Source organism: Rhizophagus irregularis, chromosome 31, assembly GCF_026210795.1.
Source record: "Rhizophagus irregularis chromosome 31, complete sequence".
Lineage (NCBI taxonomy): Eukaryota > Fungi > Glomeromycota > Glomeromycetes > Glomerales > Glomeraceae > Rhizophagus > Rhizophagus irregularis.
Window position 1 is genome coordinate 1,268,114 of NC_089459.1, and position 12,717 is coordinate 1,280,830.

Sequence of the window (12,717 nt, forward strand, 5' to 3'; positions counted from 1 at the left end):
ATGAGATGCTATGTTACGTTTGATTTAGCACTTGTGCAATGGTATGACTATAAAGATACTCGTGAACTAGAAAAATATGGATGTCCGTGGTTAATTCAAACTTCCCAATACGAATTTATTCCTGTAGAGTCAGGTGTAGAACCAGTGCATATTATACAACGATTTATAAAAAATGATGAATTTTTTGTAAACGTTTTTATGTTTTAATGTTATATGATCATATACTGAGACGAAAATTACTAGTAAATGTAGTGTTTTAATAATAGTTAAATAAATGAAACTGAAATTAGTAAACTAGAATGTATGAATGTCGTTCAGTTAAAGAAAATTTAGTGGCGTATTTTCTTGTTGAGCGAAAATAACGCTAACTTTTCTACTAGTTCTCGACATTTTTAATAAAAAATATTATACTAATAAAAGACGTACTATTCAAAATAAAATTTTTGCAGAAACTAATACTACTATTCGTAGTAAAAAATGTGTATGTACGGGAAAGACGGAGTTCTTAGTAAAATACATATAAAGTAATATTTTTATTATAGCGGGTATTCAGTTTAAATTACTATTGCTTGCAAATCACTTTGATGTACATTAAATGTTCATTATTAAATGCTGTACATCACGATAGATGATGTTCATTAACGTTAAATATTACATGTATATTTTTTTTAATGACAATTGCGATGTAAATGATCTGCAAAAATCATACATGTGATGAACATTTTTCCCGTGACTTCCTGATGTAAATATCTTGGCATTTAGTAGTCCAATTTTGATGATTTTTTTTTAAATTGAGGGCTACAAAATAAAAAAATGTTCATCAAAATTGAATTACTGGATGCTGAGATATTTACAAAAAACAATTTTTTGAGTTTAGTAAAAAGTGGTGTTTTTGGCCAAAAGTCAATTATGATCTTTACATTAGATGTCCGAGGTCCTTTCCCTACCCATTATCACAGGTCGAAATTAGTTAAATAGGGTATCAATAGGTTATCAATAGGTTATCAATCGGCTACCAATAGGCTACCCTATTGGTAGCCTATTGAACTCTTGTATAATCCGTCGCCAATCGGACAGGCTGATTGATAACCTATTGATAACCTATTAATACCTTATTGATAACCAATTTGATAAAAATACCAATAGGATACTAATAGGTTATCAATAAGTTATTAATTGGCTAACAATCAGCCTGCCCGATTGGTGACGGATTATGGCGCAAGTTCAATAGGCTACCAATAGGGTAGCCTATTGATAGCCGATTGATAACCTATTGATAACCTATTGATACCCTATTTAACTAATTTCGACCTGTGTATGTGATTGATTTCTAATCAGCTAAAAAAACAATTAGCTTGTTATCTAATAATCCAATTTACATAAACTTTTTTTTGTTTTATAGCCCCATTTATGCTTTATAAAATAAAAAAAATTCATTGAAATTAGACTGCTAAATGGTGAAATAATTGCAAAAAGCTTATTAATAAATAAATTACCATATATTATATATATTATAATACAATTATTTCACTATCCAATAATCCAATTTGCATAAACTTTTTTTTTGTTTTATAAACCTCTTTATGCTTTACAAAACAAAAAAAAATTCATTAAAATTGAACAACTAGATAGTAAGTTAATTGCAAAAAAGCTTCTTAATAAATAAATTACTATATACAGTCTGGGATATTTTCAAAATTGGATTGTGTAATGAATCACGTTCTGGAATGATTCTAGAATGATCAGCAATTACACCAACATTTTAATTGGTTAATCCCTGTCATATTAACGTGATTTGGTGAAAGAATTTCTCACGATATATTCTTTGAAACTGCAAAACGTAATTATAAAAATACGTCATAAAAGGTATGTATTTTCATAATCAGTGAATATTTTTTCATAATCAACTCTCTTTCAAAAAGGTATGAAGACCATAAAATGACTATAAAATGACATAATTTCATTTTAAATGCTTTTTTTTTTGAGTTTCATTGTCATTTTTTTTTATTTTTAATTTAACTTTTTTCTTAATTTTATTGTAGTGATAATGTGCGAAAAATCATATGCTAAAGAGCTGCCTTTTTCGCAAATTTAGTAATCACATATGAGCGAAAAGGTTTGAGAAAATGTGAGACAAACCATTACAAGTATGGCGACATGTCTTCTTCTTTATCATACTTTTATCCTGAATCAATTACAGAATGTCAAAGATTTTGGGTTTATTTAAGAAAACTTAATTTTCTTAATCCAATGGAGACAAAAACAGATTTTAAAAGTCTAGGTGGAGAGAGTAAATTAAGGAAAATTTTAGTATTAATTTAGCAAAAAAGGCACGACAAGAATATATTATTGAAGTGTTTTACAAAAAAAAGTTCAGTTCTTTCATTTCTACTTATTCCAATAACTCAACAAGAAGCAATCATGGTGTAGGCGGATGAATTCAACATAATACGAATAGATATTTTGCATAAAGTAGAATCTCTTTTAGAACAAATGAGTGAAAGTATTCGCAAGCAGTGCTATGGAATAGGATCTAAAAAGAAAAGTGAATTGCTAGCCATATTACAAGAGGTACGAAATTTGCAGAGTATAGATAGTGAATTAGATGATATAGATGTAGTTTAGGCGAAAAAAATATATTTTTCAAATACAGAAATAAATTAGAAAAAATAATAAAATTATCTAAGTTTTATCATTTCGAACGATCAATGTAGTGATGTCAGTCATAGAATATTCTGATCAACATTCTTTGATCAGCATATACAAAAATGGTAAGATCACTACCAATCAAAATGCTTAAAAATGATTCCATTTATGGTAAAATCCCAGACTGTAATATATATATATTATAATACAATTATTTTACTATCCAATAATTCAATTTGCATAAACTTTTTTTTATTTTGTAGTTCTTTTTATACTTTATAAAACAAAAAAAAATTCATTGAAATTGGACTTTTAGATAGTGAGATAATCGCAAAAAAAGCTTCTTAATAAACAAATTATATATTATTTATTATAAAAGATATACTATTACATAAAAGGTATATTGTGATACCTGATTGCAGGACCTGACCCTTTACCTACCCATTAAATCATGCATGCCCTAATACGAAGGATGATTTAAGGAGAGTTAGCGTACTGATAATCTTCTTTATTTTAGTTTTTTATTTTTACTTTAATTACTCTTTAGGAGATTTAATATATAACTTTATTTTTGGTTAGTTTATTTTTTTATTATTTCTTTTATTGTATTTTGTTTAATTGTAAATATTTCTAATAAATTAATAAAGATAAAGGTGCTATACCATATTTGCTGAAAAGTCAACCTCTGAGTTATATATGTAATATCTGAAGTTCTGACATTGCCAAACATCTCTATTAATAACTGGGCTTTATCTATAGTTTTTGACAGATTTTTTTTAAATAAGTTTTTGAGAAAACCATTCTCTATAATAGAACCTAAGTGTTATGTAATATTTTCAAAAAAAGTAATACTAAAGTCAGAAATAAACTCTACAGCTTGTTCATTATGTATTTTACTCTTATCCATGTTTAACATTTTTATTTATATGTAATAAAATTTAATAAAGTGCCAGATTAATAGCGCAGTAATTTCAAAAAAGATTTAAGTTAAAGATTTTTTTTTTAATGTAAAGCTTTCAAATTTACATATTAGATGTATTTTCATCTGTTTTACAAAATTCACTTATAAATGGAAGGAGGTTTTGGAAGTAGATTTTGACTTTAGTATATAACAACCAATTTTATCATCTTTGCCAATCATTTCCAAAATTGGATTTGTCAAAAGAACAGTTTTTGTTAAATAACTCAAAAATGGCTTTTTAAACCACCTGTATATGCTCTAAGTAAATTTGCAGAGCAGACAAAAATACACCTAATGTAGGAATTTAAAGGTTTTATTTTAAATAAAAAAAATTGCAATTTGGAAAAAATCGCTGCGCCACACTGCGCCATCAACCTGGCACACACATTTCAGACATGGGGTGTGATGCCGATGATGAATATTATTAGGTCACGTGGGGTGAAAAATTTGGTGTTACTGGGAAAGATTCGACCCCCCCTTTTTTTGAAGCCTGTATTTAACAAATAGAAAATGCATAATTATAATATAAAATTATTCTTTTTGTGTTTTGTGTAATAAAGATAATAATATTTATTGTCAATAAAGTACACATATTTTATCCTAGATTACCATTGATAAATCTATATCTTTAATAATAAATGTTAATTAATCTATACCATTTTTAGAAAATGGTCTATTTTCCAACGGAATATACCAATTTCTATTTTTACTAAGAACCTGATCGGAATTAAGTTATCAATAACTAGCCAAGGCCAGTATTTAATTTAAATTTATACTCCTGATTACAAAAAGGGTACTTGTACAAATATCTTATGTCACATTTGTCGAACCGGCGTTAAAAAGGCGTTCATAACTATAACAATTGCTGCGCTTACATAAATATTTATAAGCTCTGTTGGTATTCTTGTAGAGCAGAACTTTACGTTATTTAGTATCCAGCTCGAGACTTTATTTATTATTTAACAAACTTTTATAGAATACGAAATATGAAGATCAGCGGGGCTCTTTTGTTGGTTACTGCATTGTTTAGTGTTTCCAGTAATGCGGCTATTCATAAGTATGTCTTTAAAGTTGTCAATATTATTTTTATATAGAGTATTAATATCATTTAACTTAAAAGAATGACGTTGAAGAAAGTTCCTGAGACCCCGTCTCAGAAAATGAGTCGTTATTCACAAACTGGCGAATACTTAACCCAAAAATACTTTGGTAATTCACGTTATATGCAAGAGGCGAACCAAAATTTTCGCCCGGGTGAGGTGGAACATGGCGTACCTTTGTCAAATTATATGAATGCTCAAGTGAGTAGTAATAATAGGAGCGAAAAAATGGATATTATAATTTAATTTTGCGGTTGATACATTAATAGATCAGATTGATCTAATAAAGTTTATCACTTCTTGATAGTAAAAATAAAATCGAATATTAATTAATTTTTTATGTTAGTATTTTGGAGAAGTTTCTCTTGGAAACCCACCACAAACATTCAGCGTTATATTTGACACTGGTTCTTCTAACTTTTGGGTTCCTTCCACTCATTGTACCTCTATTGCATGTTTTCTTCATCGTCGATATGATTCTAACCAATCAAAAACTTTCAAGCCTAACGGTACCGAATTTGCAATTCGATACGGTACTGGTAGTTTAGAAGGCATTATTAGCAATGTAAGTTCCTTTATTATGTGCTATCGAAAAATAATTCAAAAAAAAAAAATATGTATATATATATTTTGGTTTTGTTTTGAAATTTGTTTATAGGATATTTTAACGGTTGGTGATATTACCGTTAAAAATCAAGATTTCGGTGAATCTGTAAAAGAACCTGGGTTAACCTTTGCTTTTGGCCGATTCGATGGCATTTTTGGACTTGGTATTTATTTAATAACCATATTGTTATTATTATTAGTATATGAACCATTAATTTTTTTTAATATGATAATAAATAGGTTATGATACAATTTCCGTAAAGGGAGTTGTTCCTCCATTTTATCATATGGTTAATCAAAGACTAATTGATGAGCCAATTTTCTCTTTTTGGCTTAGCGATGCTGATAAAGATAATAGTGTGGGGGGAGAACTTGTTTTTGGTGGTGCTGATGAATCACACTTCACAGGAAATATTCACTGGGCTCCAATTCGAAGAAAAGGTTATTGGGAGATAGAACTCGAGAAAGTTGTTTTTGATGGTGAAGATGTTGAAATGGAGGATACAGGTGCTGCAATTGATACTGGCACATCACTCTTGGCCGTACCCACAGTCATTGCTGATTTAATTAATAAACAAATCGGTGCTAAGAAAAACTTTGCTGGTCAATATATCATTGATTGCGAAAAAGTTCCTAGTTTACCCGATTTCAGTTTGCAATTCAATGGCAAATTGTTTACCTTAACTGGTTCAGAATATATCTTAAAAGGTAGTGGTTAGTTAATAAATACTTATTTATACTTATTTTTAATTTCAAATTAACAATTTTATTTATTTAGCACAAAACCAATGTATTTCTGCTTTCATGGGCCTTGATATTCCCGAACCTCTTGGCCCAATTTGGATCAGTAAGTAAACTTATTAATATGATGTTTGTATTTTATTAAGTATTAAAATATTGATTTTTTTTTACTTTAATCTACAGTTGGAGACGCTTTTCTTCGTAAATTTTACACCATTTATGATCTCGGTAATGATCGGGTAATTATTTAGGCTAAATATTTCTATGCTATTCGCTTTAACAAAAATTTGCCCTAATTCCAATTTAATATTATATTACTCAGGTCGGTTTCGCTAATTCCACAAATTAATTCTAGTTTATCTGTTGTATTTTTAAGCAATGCAATCGTTTTTTTTTTGTAATTTGGTAATTTATTAAAGTTATTATTTTTCTTTCACTTATTGTGTAATTTTTTTACATTTATGTCAATAAATATATATATGAGTGAATATGAGGCTAAATAGTTAAAATTTATTTTTCGAGTGAATCTGAAATAAGTGGCGGTGTAAACTTCACTGTATCAATATACACACATTGGCCAATGATTGTATTTTATCCGTATAAAGATTTTATTGAGAGTAATAAAATAGTAACAAACCAAATTGTACGGACACAAACGGCTCTTAAGCAATGCAATCTCTTTTATGAACTTGTATATTTTTTTTACATTTATATCAATAGATATATGAAAATGAATATGCAAATAATTAAAGTTTATACAAATACTGGGCAATTAATGTATATTTTATCTGAAATTACAAAGATTTTTTGAAGATAATTTATTGTAATAAAATAGCAATAAACAAACTGTACGGACACAAAACGGCTCAAGAAAGAAAATTACAACCCGAAAAACTAAACCCAAAATAAAAAGAATTTAACTGAAAAAAAATATCTCTAACAGAAAATAGAATTTAAATGAAAGAAAATAAGGAAAATTCAAATGTTAATACGTTCGAAATTTTATATATATAAAACCAATATATTATGCATTTCTATAATCAATCAAAAAAGAAATATATAATGTAATAAAACAAATATCTTATACAAATATGAATAATAAACAAAGCAATTTCGAATGTTCGAGTTTTATGCGTAGGGATTAACGGCCAAAACTTTGATAACAGGCGGACTTTTTTTGCAATCCGCAGTGATAACAACTTGAAGATGACAAAGCTCTCTAATTATCTGTGAATTAGGAGTATCAGGATCAGATTCTATTTGTAATTGAGGTAATTCATTAATTTTGATAACCGGAGGAGATATTTTGGCGGGTGATTGGTTAAATGTAGTTTCTGAAATTGAATTATAGTCTACTTTTGGAGATTCATGAATCGAAACAGATGGGACGGTGGTTTTAGTTGTTTCTTGATTGATTTCAACACTTTCGTCGCCAATTATGTCATCATCAATATCATCATCATCACCAATGTCAGAGTTGGCATCAAATAACCTATTTTCTTCATCAGAAGGACGACTAGTCACATCCATCAAATAGTGGTAATCATCATGATCATCGGCAAGCAAAGCTTCTTCATCTACATCTAATAAAACATCATCATCTTCTCCAAAACCATCATAATCAGGGATTGGTTCAAGTGAACTGACACCAGGTTTCCAACGTAAAACGAGATCACCAGTTTCATCATTAAAAACAAATTTTTCTAAAGGCAACTGATCCAAATGAACACGTTTTTCGATACCAAAGGCTGGGACTAAAACATCAAAAGCATGATCTTTAACGCCAATAACAATTGCTTCGCGAATGACTGGACCAGATTGCAACGTCAAATTACGAAGAAGAACACATAGGAAGAGATGGCTGCTTTGTTCCTGTGCATTTTTCGCAGCTTCTTTCTTAACATTGCAATGACTAGCCGTCTTTTGAACTGCATCTTTATCCAGATAAAAACGTTTCTCTATAGTTAAATCGAAAAATCTCAATTAGTATACTTAATAAATTTTTTTTTTAAAAAAAAGAAAAAATAAATAATATACGTAATAATTTACTCACCACCGGATAAAGCAGCATCGAGCATACGATGAACAAGAACATCGGCATATCGACGGATAGGAGATGTAAAGTGAGTATAAAGTGGAAAATTTAAAGCATAATGATGATATTTTGCAATATCCAAAGTACCAGTGCAGAAATATTTTGCTCTTTGCATTGGTTTAATGGCGAGAAGATTCAATACCTAAAAAAGTAAAAATAATAATTATTATACATAATTAATAAAATATCAATGAATATAAATTACATGCCTCTCTAGCATCATCATCTTTTATAGAGTTAAGAGATTCTTGCAATGCTCCAGCGGATGTGGCATCAAAATCATCATAATCTAATCTATTAGCATGTTCAACAAAATCATTCTAAATAATAAAAATAAAAATATGAGTATACATAATATATTATTAATATCATTAATTTAGAGAAACATACAAGTCTACGCTCAATAGGAGGAGCATGTCGCCTTAGCAAAGCTTGTTCTGGAAAAGCACTAGAAATTTTTTGTGCAACACTCATGTTTGCAAGTAGCATGAATTCTTCAATGAGGCGATTGGCATCTTTAGGTTTATAAACAGTACATTCAATTGGATCGTCTTGTTCGTCGAGCTCAAAATTAAGCCTGATCGAACCCAAAGACAAAGCACCGCGTTTAAAACGTTGATCGCGAAGACGTTGAGCCAATTCCTGTGAATAAAAAAAGATAATATCAATATTGAAATATTACATTAACCAAGATTGCCATTGTTAATAAGATCTTAACTTACATGAAGTAATTTAATATCAGCCTCAATCTCTTTAGTATTATGGTCATTAAAAATTTTAACCTCGGCATTTAAAGGATTTCCATCAATCACTTCCTGAGCATTTTCATATGATAATTTAGCACATGGTTTAATTATAGTTCTGCCATACCATGTTTCCATAGTTTTGCCTTCGGGTGTCATTTTCCAAATAATGGAACATGCAAGTCTAATATTAAAAGTAAAAAAGAATTAAAGAATTAATAATAATCAAGAAAAAAAATAATGTAAATTTCGAAATTTTAAAAAATTACTTTTCAACTCCAGGACACAAACTACATAATTCTTCACAAAGTAACGGGGGAAGCATTGGGACAGATTTTTGTACCAAATATACTGTAGTAGCTCTTTTGCGAGCATCTCTGTCTAGAGCAGTATTTGGTTTTACGAAATGGCTTACGTCGGCAATATGAACTCCTATCTCGTAATTACCATCAGGTAAACGAGTACAAGAGACAGCATCATCGAGATCCTTGGCTGTAGAAGGGTCAATGGTAAAAATTCTAGTAGAACGTAAATCACGACGTAATTCAAATTCTTTTTCAGGAATAGTCCATGGAATTGGGGGAAGGCATTTTGTTACATTTTCATTGAATTCCTCTGCAGATACATTATTGTCTTTAAGAAGGGCTTCAGTTTCAACATCTATACCACCAATCTCACCAATTTGAGTAACTAAGGTACCAAAAGGATGAAGGGATGTAATAGGCCAACGTTTAATGCATGCCTAATTTGGAATATATGCAAATTTAAGAAATAGGTTTGTGTTAAAATGAAAAAAAAACTTTTAATATGTTCATAATATAATTAATACTTACGACAAATAATTGTTGAGCATACGACTGATGATTTTCAACAAAATCAGGTGGAGCTTGTTCAGTAGGAATAGCGATTAAAGGTACACGTTTATCGGTCTGTAGCATAGTGAATTATAGATTAATTATCTAAACTCTAATTTCTAAGACTAATTCTTCAAAACATACCGGTTTAAACCAAACGATTTTTGGGCGTTCATTTTTTTCATCTTTCTTATCATCTTTTGATTCATCAACTTTTGGTTCAATGCCAGCAGCTCGCTCTTCTGCTTCGCGACGAGCTTTTTCAGCGGCTTCTCTTTCTTTGGTTGCAGTAGAAGAAGGTCTGAGGAGTGCAAGTGTTCTATATATGTTTACGATTGTTATATTGAAATCGGGTTAACAATCATGATATTTTATTTTATGATTTAAATGTTAGAATGCATACCCAGAAAAAAGTTGTCCAGGCATTCGTTCCATAACAGCAACGACATGACCACAGTATTTTGGTCTATGTTCATCTGTAACAATATCATCGTCCTCAAATAGCAACAAACCTTGCCCTTCTACTTCAACATCATCTTTCTTCTTATCAACTTTCTTCTTGTCAATGCCCGCACTTTCTTCCTTTTTTCTTTTCTTTTCTTCTTTTTCTTTTTTTGTTTGCCAGACTTTCTCTGGATCTAATAATTCCACAGCAACTACATCACCTTCAAGAGCTCGGTTCCTGTCTTTGGAACCACAGATATAGATATCAGCGTCAAGTGACTCTGTAGTTACATATGCATCAGACCGGTTGCGTTTATTGATACGCAAAACACCGGATACAAGGTCGCCATTTTTGAGAAGCGGAGGAAGAGAAACTTGAGGAAGATAAGGAGCAAAAAGTGACTTTCTTTGTTGTTGGTTATTTGGATTCTGTTGATTTTGTTGTTTCTTTTGAATAATGCCGAATTTAGGAAGCGGAAATGGTTGAAAAGGTTGAGCTAAGGCAGAAAGGGGTGAGGCAGCTGAGTATTATTGAAGAATAAAGATTGCATTTACATTCATTATTTTCACAAGACACTTTCACTCGCAATGTGTCGAATGAATTATTAATTATCGTTCTAACTTTTTTTATAATGAATCTAATTAAAACACTTGTTTAACACTTACTTGATCGCCAGTTACCGTCAAAGTTTCTAGAATTGCTACGACGATGACCATTTTTAGCATCGGCTCCAGATGGTCTGCCTTGATTCTTCTCAAGTTCCTTCAAAACATCTTTGCTACCATTAAGAGCAACACTGTGTCGTCGAATATGCGTCGGAACATTTGTTTTTATAGTAGTTGCAGAAGTTGATGCAGGAGATAATGTATGGCCAAGCGATTGGTGGCGACGATGAGATTTCTTAGCATTCGTCTGTAATTGTTGCTCTTCATTTTTTTTGAAATCAAAAGGGGATTTCGGAGATTCTAACTCTTGCCTTCTATCACCAGACTGTACCATTTCATCCAAATTAATAGATTTACGGTTGTTCTGGTTCTTTTTACGTCGAGCCTTCTTTTCTTCTTCAGTTTCTATATCTTCATAATCTTCTTTCTTTTTGTCAACCTCCTTTTCCTTCTGAGCTTTGCCCTTGTCTAGACTCATACGTCTCAATGAAGAAATAGTATCTTGTAAAGCATTTTCAATGTCAATAGGTTTGCCATCTTCCGAGTCAGGAATGCCTTTCAATGAACTAGTAACCGCTGAAGAAGTCAAAGGAAAGGAAAATGAAACGGACGCATTCTTCTTATGTTGCTTTGCAGCAGAAGGACGTTTAGAACCAATAATACTTGATTCGCCCCGTCTGTGTTTTGATGTAGGTTCAGTTTGGTTCTCTTCTACGTCCTTTTTTTCTGATTTTTGAGATTTAGGAGGAACGGCTGGCAGATTTTTAAGACTAGCGATAATTTGTTGTAGAGATTCAAGGGCTGATTCAGACTTATTCTCGGAGTCATCTTTACTACTTTTAGATTTTCCAGCATTTTTTGATGAAACACTTGGAAGTTCTCCAACAGCCATAGACGTACCACGACGATGAGATGATTTGTTTTGGTGACTGTTGTTAGAATTTTTATTTTTATTTGGAATATCAATTGTGTTAGCTGTTGACTTTCTACGTTGATGTTGAGATTGCTTGTTGTCCGTTAAGTCTAATGGAGTCTGATCGGTTACATCAGCTCGATTTTTACTCGGTTTTTTTTCTTTTTTCTTCCTTTCATCGCCGTTGTCGTTCCCATTAGTGTCTTCTGTGGCGACGACAGTTTTGTTTACTTTAACTTCTTTACCATCACTTTTAGATGGAACTTTCAAGCTTTGTCTGTTTTGCTTTTTACGAGCCTGTTTTTCAACGGTATCTTCCTGCACTATGTTGTTATCCGATAAAGCGGTGACAGAAGTATTAGATAACGTTTCAGGAACAACGGAGGAAGGCCCTGCAGTAGTCATGTTGTTATTCGTTTCGCTCGACATGGTTGTGTTTAAAGAATAATTATCTTTCTGAAAGTCGGTCGTTAAATTTTTCTTTTTTCAGTTCCAATATATGTGTATATAAGGAGTGTCACAACCAGGTTCAGAAATTAAGGAAAGAACATTTGGTCTTCACGACAAAAAACCACGAAATGGCAACAGCAGTCGTTTACTGCCGAAAAATTGTAGTCTTATGAAAGAGAGTGAAAGCGAATGAAGTAAGTAAAAGTACGATATTACTGCTATATTTTAAACAGAAATCACGTGAATTTAATCATATGATGACATTTAATAAACAAACGAAAAAAGTCCCCTATTATCAGTTCTGAAATTTATTATTGCTTGTTTTAATTTTTAATTTGGAATCTTCTTAAGATCGATTTTTATTATATAATTGAAATAGTTTTCTAACGAATTAACTTTAAAAGTGTTACACAAATGTATTTTATTTAAGGGGCTAGTAGTACTTAATTTAATAAGAAAATGAAATTTTTTTAAAAACATAGCTGAAATTATTATCAA

The 12,717-nt window shown here is 30.7% G+C and overlaps 4 protein-coding genes across 4 annotated transcripts; 3 read left to right on the forward strand and 1 right to left on the reverse strand.

The window, feature by feature from the left end:
• Positions 1 to 207, forward strand: OCT59_022370 (uncharacterized protein; the record flags this gene model as incomplete). Its single annotated transcript, XM_066144766.1, has 1 exon — positions 1 to 207. The coding sequence occupies one exon, from the start codon at positions 1 to 3 to the stop codon at positions 205 to 207; it is 207 nt and encodes a 68-aa protein (XP_066006196.1).
• Positions 208 to 2,157: 1,950 nt separating this feature from the next.
• Positions 2,158 to 2,625, forward strand: OCT59_022371 (uncharacterized protein; the record flags this gene model as incomplete). Its single annotated transcript, XM_066144767.1, has 2 exons — positions 2,158 to 2,290; positions 2,474 to 2,625. The coding sequence occupies 2 exons, from the start codon at positions 2,158 to 2,160 to the stop codon at positions 2,623 to 2,625; spliced, it is 285 nt and encodes a 94-aa protein (XP_066006197.1).
• Positions 2,626 to 4,506: 1,881 nt separating this feature from the next.
• Positions 4,507 to 6,561, forward strand: OCT59_022372 (uncharacterized protein). The gene is made up of 8 exons (XM_025321866.2): positions 4,507 to 4,664; positions 4,728 to 4,908; positions 5,054 to 5,272; positions 5,366 to 5,477; positions 5,554 to 6,021; positions 6,092 to 6,160; positions 6,238 to 6,293; positions 6,377 to 6,561. The coding sequence occupies exons 1-8, from the start codon at positions 4,594 to 4,596 to the stop codon at positions 6,401 to 6,403; spliced, it is 1,203 nt and encodes a 400-aa protein (XP_025167763.1). The 5' UTR covers positions 4,507 to 4,593; the 3' UTR covers positions 6,404 to 6,561.
• A 265-nt stretch (positions 6,562 to 6,826) lies between these two features.
• OCT59_022373 (uncharacterized protein) lies at positions 6,827 to 12,415 on the reverse strand. Its single transcript, XM_025321867.2, has 10 exons — positions 10,857 to 12,415; positions 10,150 to 10,687; positions 9,891 to 10,065; positions 9,726 to 9,821; positions 9,162 to 9,634; positions 8,872 to 9,076; positions 8,540 to 8,791; positions 8,359 to 8,469; positions 8,108 to 8,291; positions 6,827 to 8,012 (listed from the first exon to the last, which is right to left on the reverse strand). The coding sequence occupies exons 1-10, from the start codon at positions 12,196 to 12,198 to the stop codon at positions 7,183 to 7,185; spliced, it is 4,206 nt and encodes a 1,401-aa protein (XP_025167764.1). The 5' UTR covers positions 12,199 to 12,415; the 3' UTR covers positions 6,827 to 7,182.
• Positions 12,416 to 12,717: the final 302 nt, after the last annotated feature.